The sequence below is a fragment of the Linepithema humile genome, chromosome 2 (assembly GCF_040581485.1).
Source record: "Linepithema humile isolate Giens D197 chromosome 2, Lhum_UNIL_v1.0, whole genome shotgun sequence".
NCBI classification, from domain to species: Eukaryota; Metazoa; Arthropoda; class Insecta; order Hymenoptera; family Formicidae; genus Linepithema; species Linepithema humile.
Genome location: NC_090129.1, coordinates 28,995,699 through 29,017,029, shown reverse-complemented (window position 1 = coordinate 29,017,029; position 21,331 = coordinate 28,995,699). Strand labels below are relative to the sequence as shown.

At 38.9% G+C, this 21,331-nt stretch overlaps 1 protein-coding gene across 4 annotated transcripts in view; it reads right to left on the bottom strand.

Annotated features, from left to right (window-relative positions):
* Polr2H (DNA-directed RNA polymerases I, II, and III subunit Rpb8) overlaps positions 1-20,370 on the bottom strand; it is a 55,255-nt gene extending 34,885 nt beyond the window's left edge. The window contains exon 1 of one of the 4 annotated variants that reach the window (XM_012373523.2): positions 20,218-20,370. In XM_012373523.2, the coding sequence (XP_012228946.1) occupies positions 20,218-20,290 (73 nt within the window). In that variant the 5' untranslated portion in view covers positions 20,291-20,370. Of the gene's footprint in view, positions 1-1,925; positions 2,086-11,292; positions 11,726-11,811; positions 12,044-20,217 lie in introns of those variants that run through there. The other 3 variants (XM_067348529.1, XM_067348527.1, XM_067348528.1) reach the window with 3 other exon arrangements.
* Between the last annotated feature and the right edge of the window lie 961 nt (positions 20,371-21,331).

Here is a 21,331-nt window from a genome sequence, read left to right as displayed (position 1 = left end):
TGCTAAATCAAGCTCTGTGAAATTCCACAGAAAAGCTAGTAAATGTAACGCCGTATTAAATTAATTCAAGACACCTATTGTATTGTGCAAGAGCCAAGAAAAGTCTGAAAAGAGTTTGTAAAATACGACTAGATTATAATAAAATCCTTTTATTAAAATGTCGAAATTATTTAATCGCGGAAGCAGGGATTTTCCTAAACTATTCGGCCTTTCTCACCACCGCACATTATGTTGTCGCTCATTCAAGCGATAATGATGTCGGGTTTAATTCCGGGCCAATGAAAAGAACTTTTGTGATGCCGCTGTTACCAAGGTCACGATATAAGCGCCAATAAATAAATAAAAAAAAAAAAAAAAAAACCACTCTCGAGTGTTTCATAATTAAAATACTATATTGCATCACAATTTTTTATCTGATTTAATAAATAAATTTAATAAAATTAAAAGATAGATAATTTTGAATTTGGCAATGTTTTAATATAAACCATTGGTTTTGAAAAAAAATTCACGCTAAAGTAAAAAGATGCGAAAGCAAAGATATTTATAAAAGAACTTGCAATCGCAATTCGCGTCGAGAAAACGAAATGTGAGAATGCATTGTTCAAAATTCGAAATACATATATAAGATTCTGATTGTGTTACAAAGAGGTTTCCGACGTGTCACATTAAAAAATAGGAACATCGACGATAAAACGACAAGAATATTGCGAGTTGTATCACGCATTTGCGAATGCAACGTTGCGAATTTCGCGCACGCGACTCAAATAACAATTTCTCACAGGCACAATGCAAAAATGTATTATATCTTTTTTTCGCCTCTAAAATGAGTCTTTTCATGCTCTTTCGCGCAATTTACATAATTATTAGCTTTATGTAAACAATATCTCGTTTTTTTTTTAAATAATATTACCTGTTGCTTTAAATAATATTACTTATCACTTTGATGAGAAAAAAAGACAGAAATTTCTCGGAGAGAACGCGATCTTTCATCTTGACAACAAGATGTTTACGAGGGACGTCCTTTCTTAGCGACAGCCATGCTTTAGTAAGTAACGAATAATCGGATGATCGAGAGAGTTACACGTGTCGCGCCTCCGCCGGATATCTCGCCATACGCAGCCTTGGGGATCCAAGGTCCACACTCGACGTCGATTTCGTCGATGCGCGAGATGCCGCTTTGCGATAATCTAATATCGACACCAGCGGTGGTGCCATTCTCACACGGCTGATCTCGAGGGCTTGCGAAATGAATCATCGGCGATAGATCAACGTCAATTGAACGTTGGAGAAAGAGAAATATATTTAAGCGCAGCTGACATGCGACGTAAGGTCTTGAAAAACTTGTTAAAAAACTAAATATGTTTCAACACACGTATATTAATTTCGCATTTAAACCTTCGCGATCGGAATTTATTTCGACAAATAAAACAATGTTAAATACTTTCTTCTTTTACGTTATTTTATATTGTGAAAATAAATTTATAGGTAAATTATAATGTGACGCAATAATAAATGGTGCCTCAAAATAACCTAGTTTCCAGATGTAATATAGATTTTGAATTTTCAATCTCTTCAATATCAATCGCTGTCAAGTGCAACGTCACGAGACACTTGTTTCTAAATTTGTCATACCGTCGCTTTCATCGATTTTTTTTTCAACTTTCAATTTTGCATATTTCAATACATCGTCCATTTCGCACACATCTCTTATTCAGATAAAAGCTTTTTACAAAAATAATATCGAACGTCTTTCTCGTTCGCTCTATAACTGCGGATTTTAGCACTGTAGCAAACCCGTGGAATATACATGGAGAACGCGCAAAAGTTTCGATCGTATTTTGGATTTCGCGAAATACGGGGACTCGGTGTGCGAATCACCGGAAGTCGTCACCGCCGGCGAGGAATTATTTCAAAAGCTTACTCACGCGAATGATCCGGCGTCCGTCGCTCGCCGATCTAGATGTCCCGGAGTCTCGGTTTCGGGAGAACGGAACCAGGAAGAATGCGTGCACCGGCGACGTTCGCTCGCGCCACCATTTTTCCGCCTACGCATTCCACCGTTCTCCCCAGCTGATTCCGCCCTCCTCGCATCATCCCTCCCTCCCTTTTTTCCGCCGCCCCTCTGTCGTCCCCTTCCGTTCTCACTTTTCCTCGCTCGCTACTCCAATTTCAAATATTTTATTCCTACAAGTATTCGGCCTTCAAAAAAACCCTTTCCTACTTTCTTTCTCTCTCTCTCTCTCTTTGTTTCTTACTCTCTTTCTCGGAAGGTTTCACGTTTCGCGTCGATAAGAATGTTAAATAGTTAACCCCGAGACGAGTAGCGCGACGGCACGACAATCCGGTCTCGTTGCTGACGTTGCTCTCAGCTGGCAGCTTTCGCGGAGAGAAGCGAACCGGCGGCGACGGCGCCGAACAAGGAGAGACACACCAGCAACGGCGCGACCTTTACGGTCCATACGCTGCCAACGTAAATTTTCCAACGAGCTGCCTCCCCTCTCCTCGACAAAGGGCGGCCGCCCTCCCCCGAACGGCTCGTGCCACCCCCTCAGGCTCTCTCTCTCTCCCCTCGTCGCTCCGGAAGAGGGGAGGAGGTTGCATCCTCCCTCTCGCAGTGCACCAACGCTCGTTCTCCATACTTCTCGGATGAATTTACGTTGACGCCGCTTCCCCACGGCAATGAGAGGGAGGAGAAAGATTAGGAGCAAGTTGCATCGACGATCTCAGCATCAATTTGCTCTGGATTATCGATTCTCCGTCCCACTTTAAATTATGGGATCTATCTCTCTATGGCATGGACGGAGAAAGTTAACGCTGCGAGCGTGTAATCATTGGCGACAGTCCGGAAATTTAGTTCTATTTCGAGAGAGGTGTTTTCGAAGATCTATAGCTCGGACGTTGTAAATGCAAGAAATGTTTGGAGACTGCGATAAATTCGTCTCGAAATAGAATTCTATATTACAGTTTTGTTCAAGCGACCGAACTTGGTTCTCCGATCAGTTCTCGAAAATAAAAAATTGAATCGACAAAAGTGAAGATTAATGTTGGTGAAAGTAAAATCGAAATCCTCGCGTCAGTGCGTTAAATAATAATAAAAAAATTGGCGAATAAATTAATATTCATATTAAACATTTTAAAATTATCGTCGATGCATATCTACGAGTTAGCAACGCAAGAATTGTTTGTAGATTAAGTTTTATTCTTAGAATTATACAGCGCGAGAGAAACTCCTGATCTGAACAAACAGAAGTTTCTCGGGCAAAGATAGAAGGAAAGTGGATTTTGCGTCATAAACACCACAATTTCGTCATCGTAACGTTCGAAATCTCACCGACATTGCGTGAGCTTCGTCTCTGACGACGAGCGCGAAAGACAGACATACACTTGTGACCTTTACACTCTCACCTCTACGAGATGCCCATCTTCGCGAACTATTCGCCATCTCCGTCGCGCCAAGCGAGTCCAACCCACCCCCATCTGTCCCTTCTGTTATCGGGAGGGGAGGAAGAAGAGGGCTTAACCGGCCACCCCCAATGCGCCTCGGAAACAGGACGAAAGGGATGGCAATGCACTTACCCCCACACTACCACTCCCGACGCACCACTCCGCCTACTCTGAGTTCTTTTTCCCACCTCTCACCGACCTATCTCGCCCTCCGCCCCCTCCTCCGAAGGGATTTTTTATCCTTTCGTCCTGTTCTCGCTCCCGTCTGTGGTTACCTCGCGCCGGTTCGCCATTCTATTTTTTTCGCGAGCTTCATTCTTCCCCACTACGGGCTCTGCTTTTCAGCTTGTTGCGCAGAGTGTTCGCAGGAAAACGAACGGGATTTATACACGACTATATCACTAGCGATTTACGATTCGATGATAAAAAAGAACGTTTTCTAGAAAAATGGCAAAGTTTTCTTATTCTTGCGCCGACGACCACTTTTCTCTTTGTAAAAAGTCCGCTTAAACGGAGATTACGGGTCTTAAAACGAACATACTAATTGTGAGTAACTCTCATTCTTCTTTTTATTACGTCAATTTCACCCAAGTTCTTTCTGTTTTTCACATCCTATTATCGTAAACGAGCGCTTATATCGAGATACATATTTCTCGCGCCTTCGTCTGCGATTCTCTGCGTGAAATTCTATAGCTTTACGAGAGGTAATATTTTCAGCTTGCGTTTAATTACAGGTTGTAATGCTTGGCTCAGAAATGGTAATCGGTACAATCGTCAAGTGAAATGCAGAGATAGTAGGTTATTTTCAACTAGCAAATCCGGCAAGAAGCGTCGTAAAATGCGCAACGCTCCTTACCTTCTAAATTTAATTATACTTATTATTATAATTATTATTTATCACGTTTTGTGACACACTAATGTTTTAGGACATAATAATTAATAACATCCAGTAGAATCATATTTCTCAAGAATAGTATGATTAAAATCTAAATATAATGAAAAATATAAAAAAAAATAAAGATTTTTAATTCTCAAATTAATTGAAAATATTCCTTTACTTTTTTTCCCTTCGTATCTTCACATATTGAGCAAAATTCCCATTCTTTAAACAATTAATTAAATTTCAGAGGTAGAACGAATTAAATTTAAAATGTGTAAAATGTATATAGAAAGAATTTTTGTTGAAATATATTTCAAAATTGTGCCAGATACAGATCTGAAAATAATTTTTGTTGAACAATCAAAATTTATCAATAAAGCACTCAAACTTTTTGTTGCAATATGACCTCATTTTGATCCATCCATCAATCAGATCGAGTACTCTATTGATAAATTTTAATTGTCCAACAAAAATTATTTTCAAATCTGTATCTGGCAGTTTTTAAATATTTCAGCAAAAGCGTTCTTTCCGTGTAAGTGATGCAAATACACGCATATATAAATATGAATCATATAATTATCAATTTGATACAGCAAAGCAATGCTGTTTCCGAGAAAATATATAAAAAAAACTCTGTTACTCCTTGCACTACGTGATAAATATTCGTTTACAATTAAAAAAAAAAATATTGACAAATAATATTCGTTAATTTTTCATCTTTTTCATCTAATATTAAAATATTGAAAAATTTAATAAGCATCGAAATTATAGCACGTGATGAGTCAACCCAGCTTCTCATTAGTCCGTTCTTATTAGCACTTTTTATTCCGGATAATCGATCGCAGTTTTAATTTAATACGCTTCGCCACGCCATTCGGTCATTTTCCGATAAGGTGTCTTATGAATTGCATCGAAAATACACGTAAGGCTACTATACTTAGGACTGTGGCAATCACAATGAGCGTGCCGGTGAATTATTCAAGAAAGGTTGATACATGGAGAGAGAAAAAGAGAAAGGGGAAATTTGTGGAGATACGTGAAGAAAGTCATTACAGTTTTTGCATTCTGGCAATTTGATCAGATAGTAAACGCGCTGTTCTGCAGAAAATACAAGAACAAGATTATTATGGCAATCTTCATTATGGATTTTCTAATTTCACGTGAATTTAGCGTTGACAGACGAATTACGAAAATTCGCCAAAGACGTGATGAAGCATAAAGCCGTGTTATCGATCACGTTCAACGTTGTTTGTGCTGAGAAAATATTGCTTTTAAGCGTCTTACACGTACAAAGTTTATACACTTTGAGATATGGTAACTAAGTATAGATTTCTATTTGTCGGGACTTTGATTTTTACTAGAAAAAATATTTTTATTCCTCAAGAAAAAAAAAGTCAGTTGAAAGTGTTTGAGATTAAAGAGTTATTACAAGAACATCAAGATCGCAACGATTGCGCGTAACAAATCTAAGACAATTCAAGAATGCCTAAAAACGTCCGCCCACATCGATCAAAGTGCCTGCTTTAGAGTATCTTTCTCCGCGCACAAAAAATTGATTCAAAATCGATCGAAGAGACCCGCGATTGAGGCAAAGCACGGAGCCTGAAACGTACTCCAAGCGGACATATGGAGATTCTCCCGGCACAACCCCCCCTCCCCCCCACATATTAGTAAAAGAAGAGAAGATGCGACGAGTATAGTTAGCACTAACGAGGATATAAATAAGTCCACCGATAAAGTTCTGAGAAAAGGTGGAGAATTATATAGAGGGTGGACGACACAATAGATAATTAAACGTTTACTTTCCGCGTCGGAGCAAAAATTAAATTTAAGCTGCTAATAAAGAGACAAAGGAGAGGAGAGGGTAGGCGGATGAGGGCAGGAAGAGGGAGAGAAAGACCGAGCCGAAGCGAAAGGGGTTGGCAGAAGCGGCGACGAGTCGGAGAGGGGTGGCGCGGGGAAAGATGAGAGACGTGCGTGGGCTGGCGGGTTCGACGCGGGGGTTTCCCAACTGCGCAGTGTCGCTATCCGTTATCGACCAGTTCGCAAGCGCTATAAATACTGGGCACCAGGCTCTCGCTATCCCCCCATAATCCCCCCCTGCTCCTCGCCCTATAGTCCACCATCGAACGACCACCCACATATATATATATATATATATATATATATATATATATATATATATCTCTCTCTCTACAACTTCTGTACTTCCCCCCCCTCATCCCTTTCGCAACTGTACCACCCACCACCGCTCTCTCCGTCCCTCTATCTCTCTCTTCTTGTCATTCTCCTTCCCTCTTCACCCTCCCGTCGCTCTACCCTCTCGGTCGAGCGAGGGGCGGAAAACCTTGACCTTCAAAAGAGCGTCAGAGGGCGAACATGGCGCTCTTTCCACCCTCTCGCGGCGCTGCTCCCCTTCCCAGCCGCTTTCTCCCCTGGTCCCACTCCCTCTTTGCCCCTCAGTGCGGACCAGTCACCTCCTCTCGCTGCCCGCTACACTCGCGCCTTTTCTACTGCCGCTTTCAAACTACTGGTGGTGGACTGGCGTTCTTTGTCTCCCTTCTCGCTTCTGCAAGCGAGCGAAATTACATCGCCGTTTCTTTGCCATTGCGCGAGACGCGCGCGCGCGCGCGCGAGTGCCATTCGTCTACCACCGTCATTTCGATTATTGTACCGTCTGCTATAATAATCCTTCCCCAAATGTATTAAGTGCACTTGAAAAGAGCGAAGCCTTTCAGCTCTTCCGTAGCCTTGATATGCATTGCAATGAGCGTGTATCAGTTCACTGCATCTCTGTTAAATGCCCTTTGTCTCTAGAGAAGCATTGGCTATAGCTTTTTATCGACCTCTCACTCTGTGTTGCCAAGCAACCACAGTAATTTTTCTCTCCTCGCGTTTTTTCGCTCTTCTAAATAAGATTACTACTAGCATCTAGCAATCCATTAGCCCGTCACAAGCGCCTTATTTTATTATTTAAAGACGGATAAATATTTGCACACAATAACGGCGATTGTTCGACAAATCGTGAAATCAAATATCGAACCGATCGGACAAATCGCACCGGATATTCGAGCATTCGGACGAGAAATACTCACGGTTTCTACAGGTCGGCAATGTAACTCGTTTCTCAGCAAATTGAGAATTTACGATCGGCCTCGTGACCCAGTCGCCACGTGCCTTTTCGATGGTCGAAAAGAGTTATACGACTGTCGAGTCGTAAAATACCGCAGGCTATTCCTTTCGTGAGAGATCGAGCCTTCCGCCTGCGTGCTATTGCTCCGGGAAGGGTTTTTCGTTTGAAGACCGGTTGATAAGAGGTTACTCGTTGTACACGATTCGGAAAAGCGAGCGGCGGCGAGAATATCGATGACTCGAGAGACAAGGAACGCTAAGAATGCCGAAGCGGATGCCGTTCAGTGAATTTGAAGCAAGCGCAAAGTGCGCAATATTGCGAGAAAACAAACTAAATCGAAGAGGCTACTCAATAATCATGACTAAATAGTCGTACAAAGTGATTGCGAGTTGTAGAATATAAAGTGTAAGACTTAACTATCATAAATAATAATATGCAAATTTAGTTCAACATTAAAATATATTCTGCATTCTTTAAGCTCGAAAATTCTCCGTTTTTAACCACTCAATAATTATTTAATTTTGTAAATTTTCTATAAAATGTCACACGTGTTTGTAATTTTAATTTCGATTTTCTTAAAATATGAGAATAATTTAAAAACTCTAACGAATAATTTTATCTGGCTCTAAATTTATTTTGATACCTGCGATTGAAAACATTCAATGGTTCTGAGGTATAAATTATATAATTAATTCTCTGACTTTCGAAATTATTTCACGCAATAAAATTCATCTGGCGAAATATTTTTAATATATTTAAGTATATTTGCAGTTTCACTTTCAATAAACGATGAATAGTGAAAGAGAGAAATTCGCATTTATTACAACACAACACGCAATATGTGTTCGAACCGACGATATTTACTTCTCTAATGTAGACAAAGAGACTGTCCGCTGTTCTAGATGGCCGGTCTCAAAATCACGATATTTCGAAGCGTTGCGCAATCTTCCTCCTTCTCCTCCTTTTCCTCTTTCTCCCCCTTCCTTTCCCCCTCGTTCGTCTTCCACAGTTTGTCAGCTGGTCTCAAGGCCGACCGCCTGAGGGAACGATCTCGGACACAGTGGGGACCGGTCTTTCGAATCACGTGCAAAGAAAAAATGTAGCTGGGAACGATGCTCGCCGATTATGTCACGTCTCCATGGTGTGACTTAGCTTGACATCAACCGGTCGACACAAAGAAAATTTAGAACTTAAACTTTAGTTTTAAAACTTTTTAAGAAAATAAATTATTGAGCGATTAAGATGTTTAGAGAATTTTCGAGCATAAAGGATACAGAATATTTTAAAGGGAATTTTACGCTGTATTTCTCACTTTATCGAATGAGTCCTATGTAAAATTTGCATTCTGAATCGATACGCTGTGAGACACGTTGCTGAACGTGTGATTTCATGTAAGTTTCGGCAAATAAAAAGCCGGTTCACGTGCCAATATCGGAGAGAGACATGAAAGCTTGACGTCATACAGAATCATACACACATACATACATATACACACACATACACACATACACATGTTCTTTTCTCGATATAAAATTATATTTTTATTATACCTGTTCTTTATATAAAAATTATTTGCCGTTATATATTGCTATTTATATTGTCGCTATATTTATTGTTCCAATTAAAAAACGGTCAGTTGCAGAGTTCGGAGAAAGGATTTTCTTTGATCCTCGTAATATCGAGAACTAAGAGGAGCCGCGCGAGCGCGCGATGATCGCGATTTAATCGGCGACCCTTCGACCTTCCCCGGCGCGAGCCCGTAAAAGATAGGCGCAGCGGGGCTGTTAAGCGGCACGTCCGCCGATATTCTGTTATCGACATACATATCCCCTCGCGAGATGAACGAGCCCGGGCACCTGATTGGCATCCGCAGAAATCGCGCCATGCGGTTAATCAATACGTTCGCGAGCCGGAGAATTTATGCTAGATGAGGAATTTAATTGCGAATAAAATTCTGTACACTCGCAGAATTTGCTCCAAGCTTCTCGCTTTCAGCGATCCCCTGGAGAAAAAGCTGTAATTGCAGACGTGAAAGCGTACTAAAATATAAACTTATACAGACCGATTTCACTCCATTAGAATGCAGTCTGGTTTATCGACTTGTTTCACTCGATATATTTAAATTTATTTTTCTATAATTTTGAATTTTAAGTTTTCAGATAATTACCTGATATAGGAATTGAGCGATATATTGGAAATATTAATTTCAACTTTCAGAACATTTTAGATATTTAATGATATGTATCTTTTCTTTTCGCAAATTTCGGGACACATTGTATAGCATGTGTAATGTAAATAAACAAATCTTCAGCAAAGTGGAGGTGACATTTCTGAAGAAAATCCCGTAAATTTCTGTATTTTTACATATATATAATTATAGACATTGAATAATTATTAACTAATGTTCGAAATTATTTAAGTCGTAAAAATACTTTTTCGTTCAGAGACGTTCGTATAAATAATGTCAAGTGCGCGTCGGTGGATCGCGTGAATAGATAACTAGCAGACACGCGTGCGTGTGTGACTCAGAGAAACGCAAATAAGGAAGAAAACATTCATTCGACTGCGAAGGCAGACCGTCATACAACAAAACAACCTAATGACGTTTTAACGATAACGTCCATATCAGTTTCATAATTCTCAAATTTCAAGGAAAGCATGATTGTGCCGCACTTCTGCAGAATTATAATCGCGCATATTCCAATTATCTATTACAAAAAGTTTATCATTTAAAAATATAATAAAATAAAATTCTCAAAATAAATACATAATAAATTTGATTCCTTGATTTTTGAAAGAGAAATGAAAATAATTACGAATATTAAATATAAAATATTGGCATTTTTATTTTCAAGTCAAGATATTGGATTTTGCTCCAATTTGTTCAAATGAAAATAAAAACATACTTGATTTATTTTTCGTTAATATACGATTTGATTCACGGACGACTTTTTAAGACCATATTCAATCTGCGTATCATGATCTTCTATTCATCTAACTGCGTAGCACTTTTATTCGGCGTATTTATGATTCAAAAGAATAAGACATTCGAACTCTGCCGGGCTATCAAAATAATATTACAAAAATTAAGTATGCTTTATGAGTAGTCTATTGAAAAGTTATGAGTAGTCTATTGAACTATTTGCATGGATCTATTTCAAGTGCCTCTTTCAATTAACTTTTTACTGATCCTGTCAAATATTTGGCACTATTTAAAGCAAAAGTTGTGCGAAAGTAAGGCATTTTAGGCCCGAAGGTCTTTGTATAGTGTGTCGACTGCGACGGCCACACACAATGTATTACTAAATCCATCATAACTTGACACGTTCCATATTTCATCGTGCCATTGTTAATGAGAATACTTCCTCGCCTTTTTTACTATTTTTACATCCTTAACGTCCGACTTATGACAAATGAGAATATTCATAAAATTAATGTAAAATATTCGTCTTTCATTATGCATTACAATCTTATTACCAGCTATAACCTTATCACACACAAAATAAATTTTTTACACCGTTTTTTTTAAAAATACTTTACATCCAATATTTATATTTTTATTTTTCTTTCAAATTAAGGAATAAAATTTATTATTTTCAGAAAAAAATGCCGGTACATGAAACAATTAACAACTGATCTATAAAAGAGCATATTATTATACATTTAATTAATATGCAAAAACATGCAATGAATTGCATCACGATATTGATCGTCAGAAATTGAAGTCAAAATTATACAAAATACACTGGATACATGTGGAACAAAGAATCGATATCATTTTGAAGCAATAATCAATTCTGATATAAATTAAAAAAAAATCGAATGGAATGCTCACGGTGCGTTGCGTTAATCGAAAATCATCAAGCGGATCGAGTTGATGGGCGAAATGCGTGTCGTATATCCTCCGTCGCAAGGCATCTGCCGTGATCCGCGTGTGTGTCCCTCGGTGCTCCGATCCTTTTTCGCACGCACACACGTACGCAAACGCGATCGCGGCAAGCCGGACGGAGCGTGCCGGCCGTATTCGGCGGCCAGGCGCCGCTCGCTCGTTCGCTCGTTCGTGCGCGCCCGGGGAACATTCTCGAAAATGCATCGAGATTAGAAAAAGAGATGGGAATAGCGAGAAGAATGAGGTTAGAAAGAAAGGCGCGAAGGCCGCGACACTTGACGGATTGAAAGGCAAAAAAAGAAGAAGAGCTTGAAACTCGGATCCTCGCCGGTCGAGAGAAGGTTGCCGGCTGCCGCCTTGGCACTGACAGTGGCCCTCGCGCCTAGCAACACCGAACGCCAAACTGAAGGCAGCCGGATACCCTTCCCTCCCTTCTCCGCCTTTTCCCTCCCCCGTCCAACTCACCGATTCGCGAACGGCCTCCGCTGCTTCTCTCTTTCTCGTTCGCTCGCTATTGCTGCACGAATTAACCTCCCTGTCTCGCTATCTTGCGCCCGCTCGCCGACCGCTTCATTCTTGCTCGCGTTGCAAAATAGCCGCGTGTCGTCGCACCTCTTCTTTTTCGATTACCGCAACGCATGCTCTCGCCGTTACGTGTACATCGTCTTTTCATCACGTATGAATCTGTGGAGTCAGATTTTCTCGGCGATTCGCGCGCGTACCTCGTCACTGACAATGAAGAGACATAGTCGCGGTTACCGGCTTCGCGCGCGCGAAGCTCGCGCCGTACCGTGTGCGTCGATTGGTCGAACTGTGCTTCCACAGCCAATCGTAACCCCGCGCATTTACCTACTCTCGAACGCACCCACCGTTCACCTCACGCCGCCGCCGCTACTGCGGCGGGTTACAGTGGAAAAAATTGGTTCGCGTCCGCCGCCCGGCGCGACCGTGATGATGCTGCGGAGATTCCGTCGCAAATCTACCCTTTGTCGGGAAGCAATGGGGTTACTGAGATTCTAGACGCTTTATAGAAATCCTAATAATTCTTCTGCGAATGCATGTTTGTTCTCTAAAAAGTTAATTTTGCACGAATAAAATATTTCTTTCACGGATCTTTTCAAAAGTTTTAATTTTTTATTTAGCTAACATAGAACTAAAAAGTTAATTTTTCGATGACAAAAATAATAATTTTCCGTAAGATAATGATATTAGTAAATATCAATTATTTATACATTGTATAAAATAAAACACATATTTCAATTTACAAGAATTCTACGAGACAATTTCTTATTTATCACTTCTTACCAATTAAAAATAAGTAAACAGCTTTAGGAGTATTATTTTTTTCTATAATATTCTAAATTGGTTTTCCTTTGAGACTTAATTTACGAAGAAAAAGGAGAAGTAAGCTCAAATTGAAGCGACATGAATCACTGTCAAAAAGCTGCTTGGTGACCACGCATACTGCTAATAAAATAAATAGAATTTCACATCCGTATTCATATCAGGCGATACACCGACAATAGGAATTCGTTTGAGTACGTAACGAGTAATTTATTCGGATTTTGGAATAATAGCATAGTCTCTTAGCATAATAACGATCCCACGATTCTCCGCCGCGAAGCGTTGTGTATTTTATCGTGAATAAACGTCCGGCCAATCTCCATATAGTTACCGCCTCGTTTCATGCCGTTACTCCGATAACGGCATCGATTCGACTCGAGTCCGATCTTATTAAGCCGATCGTGCGCGCAAAATTACATAAAAGCACTAGCGTAACGCATAAGCGTCTTTAATCAATAAGACAATAAGCTCTACTGGATGATACACAGCTCGTGATAGTTGCTCGTTTCTTGGACATTAATAAAGCTTATGAGCCACGCTTTTACCTTTATTTAAATTCGATGACCTTTAATGAAAAAACTTTAAACTGTACATTTCATTAACGGAAACATCGAGGCATTAATATTTCTCAGTCACATGGAAAGCTTTTCGCAAATTAAACATCCAGGACGAAAATAATTATTTGCTGTTCACTTCTTTACCTCATTTTGAAGCTAATTTCGATGATAATTTGAAACTTGAAATTTAAATAAACATTTTAGCTCGTGAAAATTAATATTAAATATTAGAAATTGAAAGATTACAAAGAAACCCTGACCTTTGCAATGAGAAACAACTGATTCTAAATATTTCATAAGAAATAACACTATCCACTTTCCATGTTTTTCCAGACAACGTGTGCGCACATCGATTGTACAACAGACGCAGATAAGAAATAAGAGAAGGACTTGAGATATGCATACACGGATTGGTGGAACAACGAGATGCATTATATCCGTTTAATCTGATAAACGACACTGAGCTAATCATCGAACAAACGCGGAGGAACAGAGTTTCGTCTTCGGCACACAGTCTCTGTTCCCTTGTCCCCTTTTTCGCGTCACCATGACCCACTTACGTCGCCCACCGGGACAAGGAGAAAAGGAGCCGGGAACGGAAAGAACGAGCCGGGTGAAATGAAGAAGGAGCGCGAGATAAACGGCGGGCACGTACGCGAATTACGAGTCCTTTCTTCTTAAACCGCGGCTATAACTCCTAGCTATTTTCTTGCGTACAAATTTTCTATAACCTAACGACTTTTATGCTCGACGTATTGTGTTGCGTTGCGACATCGTGTTTAGCCAAGCAGTTATGTATCGCACACCCGCAAGAAAAGTGACACAAGCTCGAAATTTTTCGAAATTTTGTTTTATATGCGGATTGTGTTCTAAATCGGCCTTCGATCAGAAAAAGTGACAAAGGTTGAATTCAAATACTTTCCGCGTAAGTTCGCTATGTTTAATACCACTGAAAAAAATGTTTTGCTGATGTAGGTAGATTTCTAGGTGTCACAACAAAAATGTATCGCTATTTTTTGTATCTGCTAAAATATTGTTTGTCACATCTAAAATTTATAACAGCAACATTCTAGCAATATCTTCTAGAAAATTTAGGTCTCATTGCCAAAAAATAATAATTGCATTGAGTAAATGAGTTTTGATACTGTAGCTAGAACGAGCTATATTTCTTGTGAGAAATATAGCTGCCGATTATAACGGACGCATTATACAAATTATGTTAGATGTGATGATCATACCCCCATAGCAAAACAAATCACAGTGATATCATAATGATATTTCTCTGTGACGCTTAAATATGTCATAATGAAATCGTGGTGACATATGAATGTCTGTTTTATCACAGATATAATGTCGCTATAACATCATTGTAATATGAAAAATAAAATAAAAATATAAAATAAGAAATAGATATTTATCTACTTAATTTCTGAACAATCAGTCTATCTAAATTCCGTGTTTGGATTCAGATATTAAACTGATAGAAAGTTATTACATCTTTAATATTATTAACTGCCTTTTGCAAGTTTGATATAATTCTCATGATTAAAACTTAAATACGCGAGATAGATAGCGCATAATGCGTCACATAACGGCAAGCAAACGATGCCGGGTGCGAACTAATGACTAAATACTGTTTTTGGACTGTTGTAATATTTCTGCAACATTTGATGCCATATTATGATGATATCACCACGACTGTAACTAATGATATCACTGTAACTTTCTGATAATGTCACAATAACATCTCAATTTTTCTGTAACCTTGTGACTCTATTGTAAGTCTATTGTAATGTCACTGTGGCTTTTTTTGCTATGGGAGTATGTTCATTTGTCTCTCGCCGCTAGTCTTTTTGTGTACCACAGTCAAACTTTATAACAACTATTGGCTTTACACATAAATAGGGCGCGGCAGAAAAACTTTCTTTCTAAATTTCACAAATAGTTCAGATATAAATTCTGTCTCAGTCATTTAGATTGATTAAGTGCCAAACATATTCGATATCACAGTATTTGCTAATCATTTATCTACTTTAGCTAATTTTTCGCACCCAAAAAATTTTTGCTGTAGTTGCAAGATCATTTTTTTCAGTAACTGCCGTGAATAATTAATTTTTAAATTATTGTTTAACCAAACATAGACATGTAAAATTATTTTTCGTAAAATCAAGCTTCGGACAATTTATAATTTGCGACAGAATTTTAAATAAAAACCAATTAGGTTTATTAATAGGAAATGTTATTATTAACGCAATTCCTTCCTTTCTCTCTCCTGAAGAATTTGATATTCTTGAACTTGTGTTAAAATTAGCTTGTGTCGCTTTTCTTGCGGGTGTGCGGGTGTACGTAAAAATTGTTTTTTTAATTCGACAGAAATTGTACAATTTAATTTCGACATTTCGAACCGTTCAAACTGTCTGAAACTTTCGAATTCTAGTAGAAGATTAATTTTTGCTACTGCAATCACGGAGAAGAAGATATATCGACAATCAATTGCTATGTATATTAATTTTTTTTGTTATCTAATATAATATATTCACACAAAAAAAAAAACCTATTCACTCTTTCTGTTTTTCATAAAATTATCCTGCTTTGCATTTGATCTCTGAGCGGTTTACAGATCTTTTTTTCATTAGCGCACTTCGTACTACGTTTTTTAATAGTGCTGTATCGAAATAACGCGAGCTTAATGACTGCACATTTCAACAGCCGACATATCCGGAGAAGTTAATATTTGCGCGCTATTTTTGCGCCAATATGGCAAACTCTAGGTATCATTACGCAATTGCACCGCCGGCAAATGCAAACGTGTTACGTGCGGAAGTGAGATAAAATATATAACAGTCAAACACCTCAGGCACCTCTTTTTAAACACATCTGTTCATTATTTTATAACTTTAACAGTGAAGTGCATATGAAACTTTAACGTGATATAAATGCAATCAAAAATAAAAAAATATTAAATAAGATATTATTATATATACTAATTTCGAGACAAATTTAGAAACAAAATTTTGTAATTTTATAAATATGTTCGAAAAATTTTAAGTCTTCAAAATGATGATGATTTTTATGTCGTTCGTAGAATTCGATTGCGCATTGCGTTGTACGTGCACGTGACGAATTTCACGATCTAAAAATAACATCGAGTACCATATGCCGAGAACATACGTTTCTTGGAGAGAACGAGGAAATTATTATCGCCTGCCGGCGATTTGATTTTCCTGAGCAAATTATTCCAATTGCCTCGATAACATCGTAAAACAAAAGACGACTTATTATTGTTAGTGTCAATCAGTCCATGTTAAAGACGTTACAGTTTATAATATGAGTTATAGTTTTTGTTATTAATAAAATTGTAATTTAATTAACACGTTCGTTCTAGCTGTAACGCTATATATATATTATAAATGAAATTGTTTTTTTCTTATATGTGACATCTTATACAAAACATATAGCTGATTTTTTGTGACAGATTTCTTTAGTATAGAATTTAATAAAAAAACATCTACATTGTCATGCTAAATTATGTATACGATGCAGCATGCTCTGTAATAAAAATTTTGCAAACTAGTCAGAAATTAAAAGAAGAAGAAAACGTTCAAGAACTTTGATAAGATGTGAGTCAAATCTTTCATATAATTACAATATGTTGAAAATACAAATATTTCAGTTGATCGTTCGACCATCCTCAAAAATAAATTACAATATTAACACAAAATTAAATTAACATTTACCCATCGTAAAAAAATCGACAATTTTATGCGTTATAACATTTATCAATTTCACTTTAATTTGATCTTGAATCCTTGTTACCGTTTTTTCTTTCTTTTTATACGTGGAAAAAACTTTATATAAAAAATTACTATGTACGGTAGTAGCCGCGGACCATAAAGAAATTATAAAAATTGTTATTATGTTTTTCACATGTGAAACATAGTAAAAATTTTCAGTCCGCGGTTACTGCCGTACATAATAATTTTTAATATGACATTTTCTCCGTGTAAATTTTAAAATTGTTTGAGCTTTATTAAATTTATTATCACTTAGTGAGAAAATTCGAACGTGTTACTTTAACATGCAACCGGACTGCTTGGACTCCACAATTTCAAAATAGTCTACAGTCATACCGGGTGACTTTTAATCGTGCTTAGCTTTAATGACTATCCGATCGCTCGGCCGACTTCTGTAAGATATTCGCGACGAGATGATTGATTGCCGTCGTTCGTGCATACACCAACCATGGGATTAAGTCCAAGCGGTAGAAATGTATGCGGGAATTTCTCTGAACGACCGTTCGCTCTAACGATCGCTTCGGGACAGAATTCGAGCGGAAAAGGATAGGCGTCCAGCGGAACTGGATTACGCCTTCAGGTCCACGTGGACTCCTCCTCCGAACTCGAAATTTAAAAACCAATTTAAATACCAGCATGTTAACCTGCCTCCTTTCAGTGTTAGACTTATTCAAACTTGTTGCAGCCAAAGGACAATGAGCCAAAGGACAATGAGATGATTCTTTGTTCCTCGCCAATTATAAATTCCAAATATTTCAAGTACTATTTGTAGTCGAGCCGCTTGAAATAAGAGTCCGACGATTAACAATAATGATCAAAACTACATAAAACTGATATTTTTCTATCTACAATAATCTTGAAACAATACTTGTCGAGCCGTTGTGAAATGACCTTCCAAGTCGCTTTATTTATTTCACTCGCTTAATTCACATGTAAGAATGTACTGTTTTCGGCCGCGAAGAGTGCACGCTCCCGCGATTCTCGCGCGTGTCCTCGCGTCGGCCGCGAAACGCGCCCCGTGCGAAGGTAAGAGAGTTCGTTCGAGATGAAGAAATAAAGAGCCCCGGCTCTTCCATCAGTCGGCGGACGAGTTCAAGCTAAACGCACAGACGGGCGCAAAAAAAAAAAAAAAAAGAGAGAAAAGGAGAAACGTGCGGCGAAGCAGATGAGAGAAGAGAAGACGGAGAGCGCTCGTCCTCGCTTTACGATTCGCGCGCACGGTCCGAAAGCGAGGCCGAGAACGCGCGTGCAAACCTCGGTGGAGAGAAAGGAAGATCGGGGTGAAGGGAACGAGGGAGCGAGAGAAAAAGAGACGGAGCATATCCAGGCACTCCCTTCTGAGATGACATCCCTCCCGCGACCTTAGAACCGAGGCTGACCTTGACCGTGTCAATCCCCACCAGCGCGCCTCACGCGTCCCGGCTGCTCTACAGCTCCCCGCGCCGGCTCTCTCTCTCACTCACCCTCTCTCTCTCTCTCCCTCTCCCTCTTTCTTTCCCCTTGTACCTTCCCTCCCTAAACCCCCCCAATCCAGCAACGCAGTCGCGTCATATTACGCGAATGCCGTGTTGCTCGGCGCTGCTGTTGCGGCTGCGGGCATCCTTGCTGCATCGACCGGTCGCGAGCGCGCGAGCACCCGGTTCCATCCCTCTCTATCGGAGGACAGACACAGAGAGAACAGCACGGAGAGACCACTCGCTCTCCCTTCTCCCTCCTTCCCCCCTTAACCCCTCATTCTCGGCATTCTCGTTTTGCGACGTTCGCTCGTCAGTCAGCGACATGGGCACTACCCAATTATCGACTTGGAATCCACAATCGCGCGCGGAGAGGAGCGCGCTCTCGCTGGTCGATATGCCCTACGTGATAACGCGTTTTATCGAACGCGGGATGAAAGATGATGAGGACAAAAAAATAGAGATAAGAGAGAGAGAGAGAGAGAGAGAGAGAGAGAGAGAGAAAGAGAGAGAGAGAGAGGGACGAGGCATCCAGACTGCGCGCAAACAAACCTGATAATCTAAGTTATCTAAATTGGAGATAGCGATCCACGGTTTCACATTGTGAAGGGGCGCGATACACAGCAAAGATTCGATGTATTCCGACGGAGAATTCGGTCATGGTCGTCTACTCCGATCTACGCCGCCTCGCAAATTCCGCTCCCTTGTGGTCCATGGACGCGCAAAAACGCAGAGCGGAAAAGGCCGCGGGCGGCACCGAAGCCGCGAGGTCATACGAGATGAGTGCGCGGAGATATCGACACCTGTCGTACGCACACACGAATCTAAAAATGCTTCCCCGAAAGAATGGAGAGTGCGAGCTCCAAATTATTTTATCTAGGACACGTAGAGCGCGCAATTTGTTCAATCGCTTTTCAATTCAATATATGTTTTTCACTGGATTAATATTCGAAATTCATACGATCTCGATGAGTTTAATTCCTCAATTTTTAATAAATATAAGAAATTGTCTCAAATGTGACAACAATATATCATTTATTCGGAAGGAAAATGACACAAGGCAAAAAAAAAACAAAACTTATTTTTCTTTGCACTAAAAGCTTAAAAGATATACAAGATGTACAAAATGAAAAAAAAGGACTAATTTCTTTTGTTCCTTTTACCTTTTTACCATTTTTCTTCCACTTAAGACTTATGAGATAAAGTTCGCAATATCGACAATAGAATTATAAATTTTAATCTGAGGTTAAGAAACAATCAAGATTAGGTTAGGTTTATGTGGCATATAATGATATACATTATTTTACACGTTTACGCATAAAATCGAGAGCAAAATTTGGGATTGTAATTTTTTACTTGCGAATTGACATATAAAATCACGACTGGCCGCTTAATTCGATGCCTATTGTTTCCTGCTCGACTAATACCGGCACAATCGTATGGACTGATAAATGCGATCGGTGTAGTGCAAAACCGCATTTATTCGCCGAATGTCCTGGCTATTGCATCGATCGTAACAACGGGTGGAAGCAAGTACAAGACTCATCTCATCACGAAATCGAGAGCGCTCAGCTGTCACACCATGTGCTTGTTCGTGCCGGTGCTATCACCAAGGTCGAAGGTCGAAGCGTTGTTACTTTGATAGTGAAAATAAAGTCCACGCGTTGTCACGACAGAGCGATACTTGAACGCGTTAAAATGTAAAATTTGATATGGACTCACCCCTGTCGAATTTTTTGCCTTCCGGATCGATGTCTTTTACATTAAAAATATCCTCGAACAACACACCCGCCATTTTGCTACTGCACGATTGCACCGCACTCTGATGGCGGATAGACGAAACTGTTGCCAGGCGCGTAATATGCTTTTGCAAGTCCTAGAGCTTGTTATTTTGGCCCTGAAATCGATAATTTATTTAAATCATTAATTATTTTCAGAACTTATTTTAAATTTTTGAAATAATATACTATATTTCCCAAAAATTTTTTGCTCTGTCATTTTTTTATAAAAATCTTCAAATCTGCAGAATTGCAATTCATATTTGTCTCTTTGTATGTGTAATATTCTTACAAATCATTCATCTCTCTCTGTTTGCATTACTCATTCTTATAAAAAACAGTCTGCCGTGACTAAATATAATTAATGACATCAGTTATTACGAAAATAGAAACATCTATTAGAAAAAAATGACAGCAACTTATTTAATTTAAAATAACCATCAATTTTATTTTTATTGTTTAAATTTAATTTTGTAAAAAGGTATTAAAAAATATTAAAAGTAGAGAGAGAGAGAGAGAGAGAGAGAGAAAAAGAGAAAGAGAGAGAAAGAGAGAGAGTTCTTGATTTGAGATTAAAAATTTCACGGAATAACTGTGCGACAATTTTTTTTTCAATTTTATTTTACACAAAGTTATTAAAAACCATTAAAAGCAATTGCTAATTTCATAAATACAATATTCACAAAATAACTAAGCGTCCATTTTTTTCAACTGCATTTTGTATAATATTACGTAATAGGACATATGCATCTTTGTGATGTCGCAGCTTTTCGAAGACAAGAAAAGCTTGCAGGTGAGTTTGCAAGCTTGTCGAAAATATATAAAAGCCATTGATTACACGAAGAAATAAATCCAAAGCTGAAGATTGATGTGATTAAAATTGAACACTTATTAGATTATTCGAACGACCTTGCTGATGGCGGAGGGTTCGACAGAGCGAGCCACTGAATGGACATCGGTTTTTACGCAGTACTGCATCGCGAATTGCTCTTTTACGAGCGTTTGAACAATATGACCTACCTTGATATAATGACATGTATCGGCGCAATGTATTACAT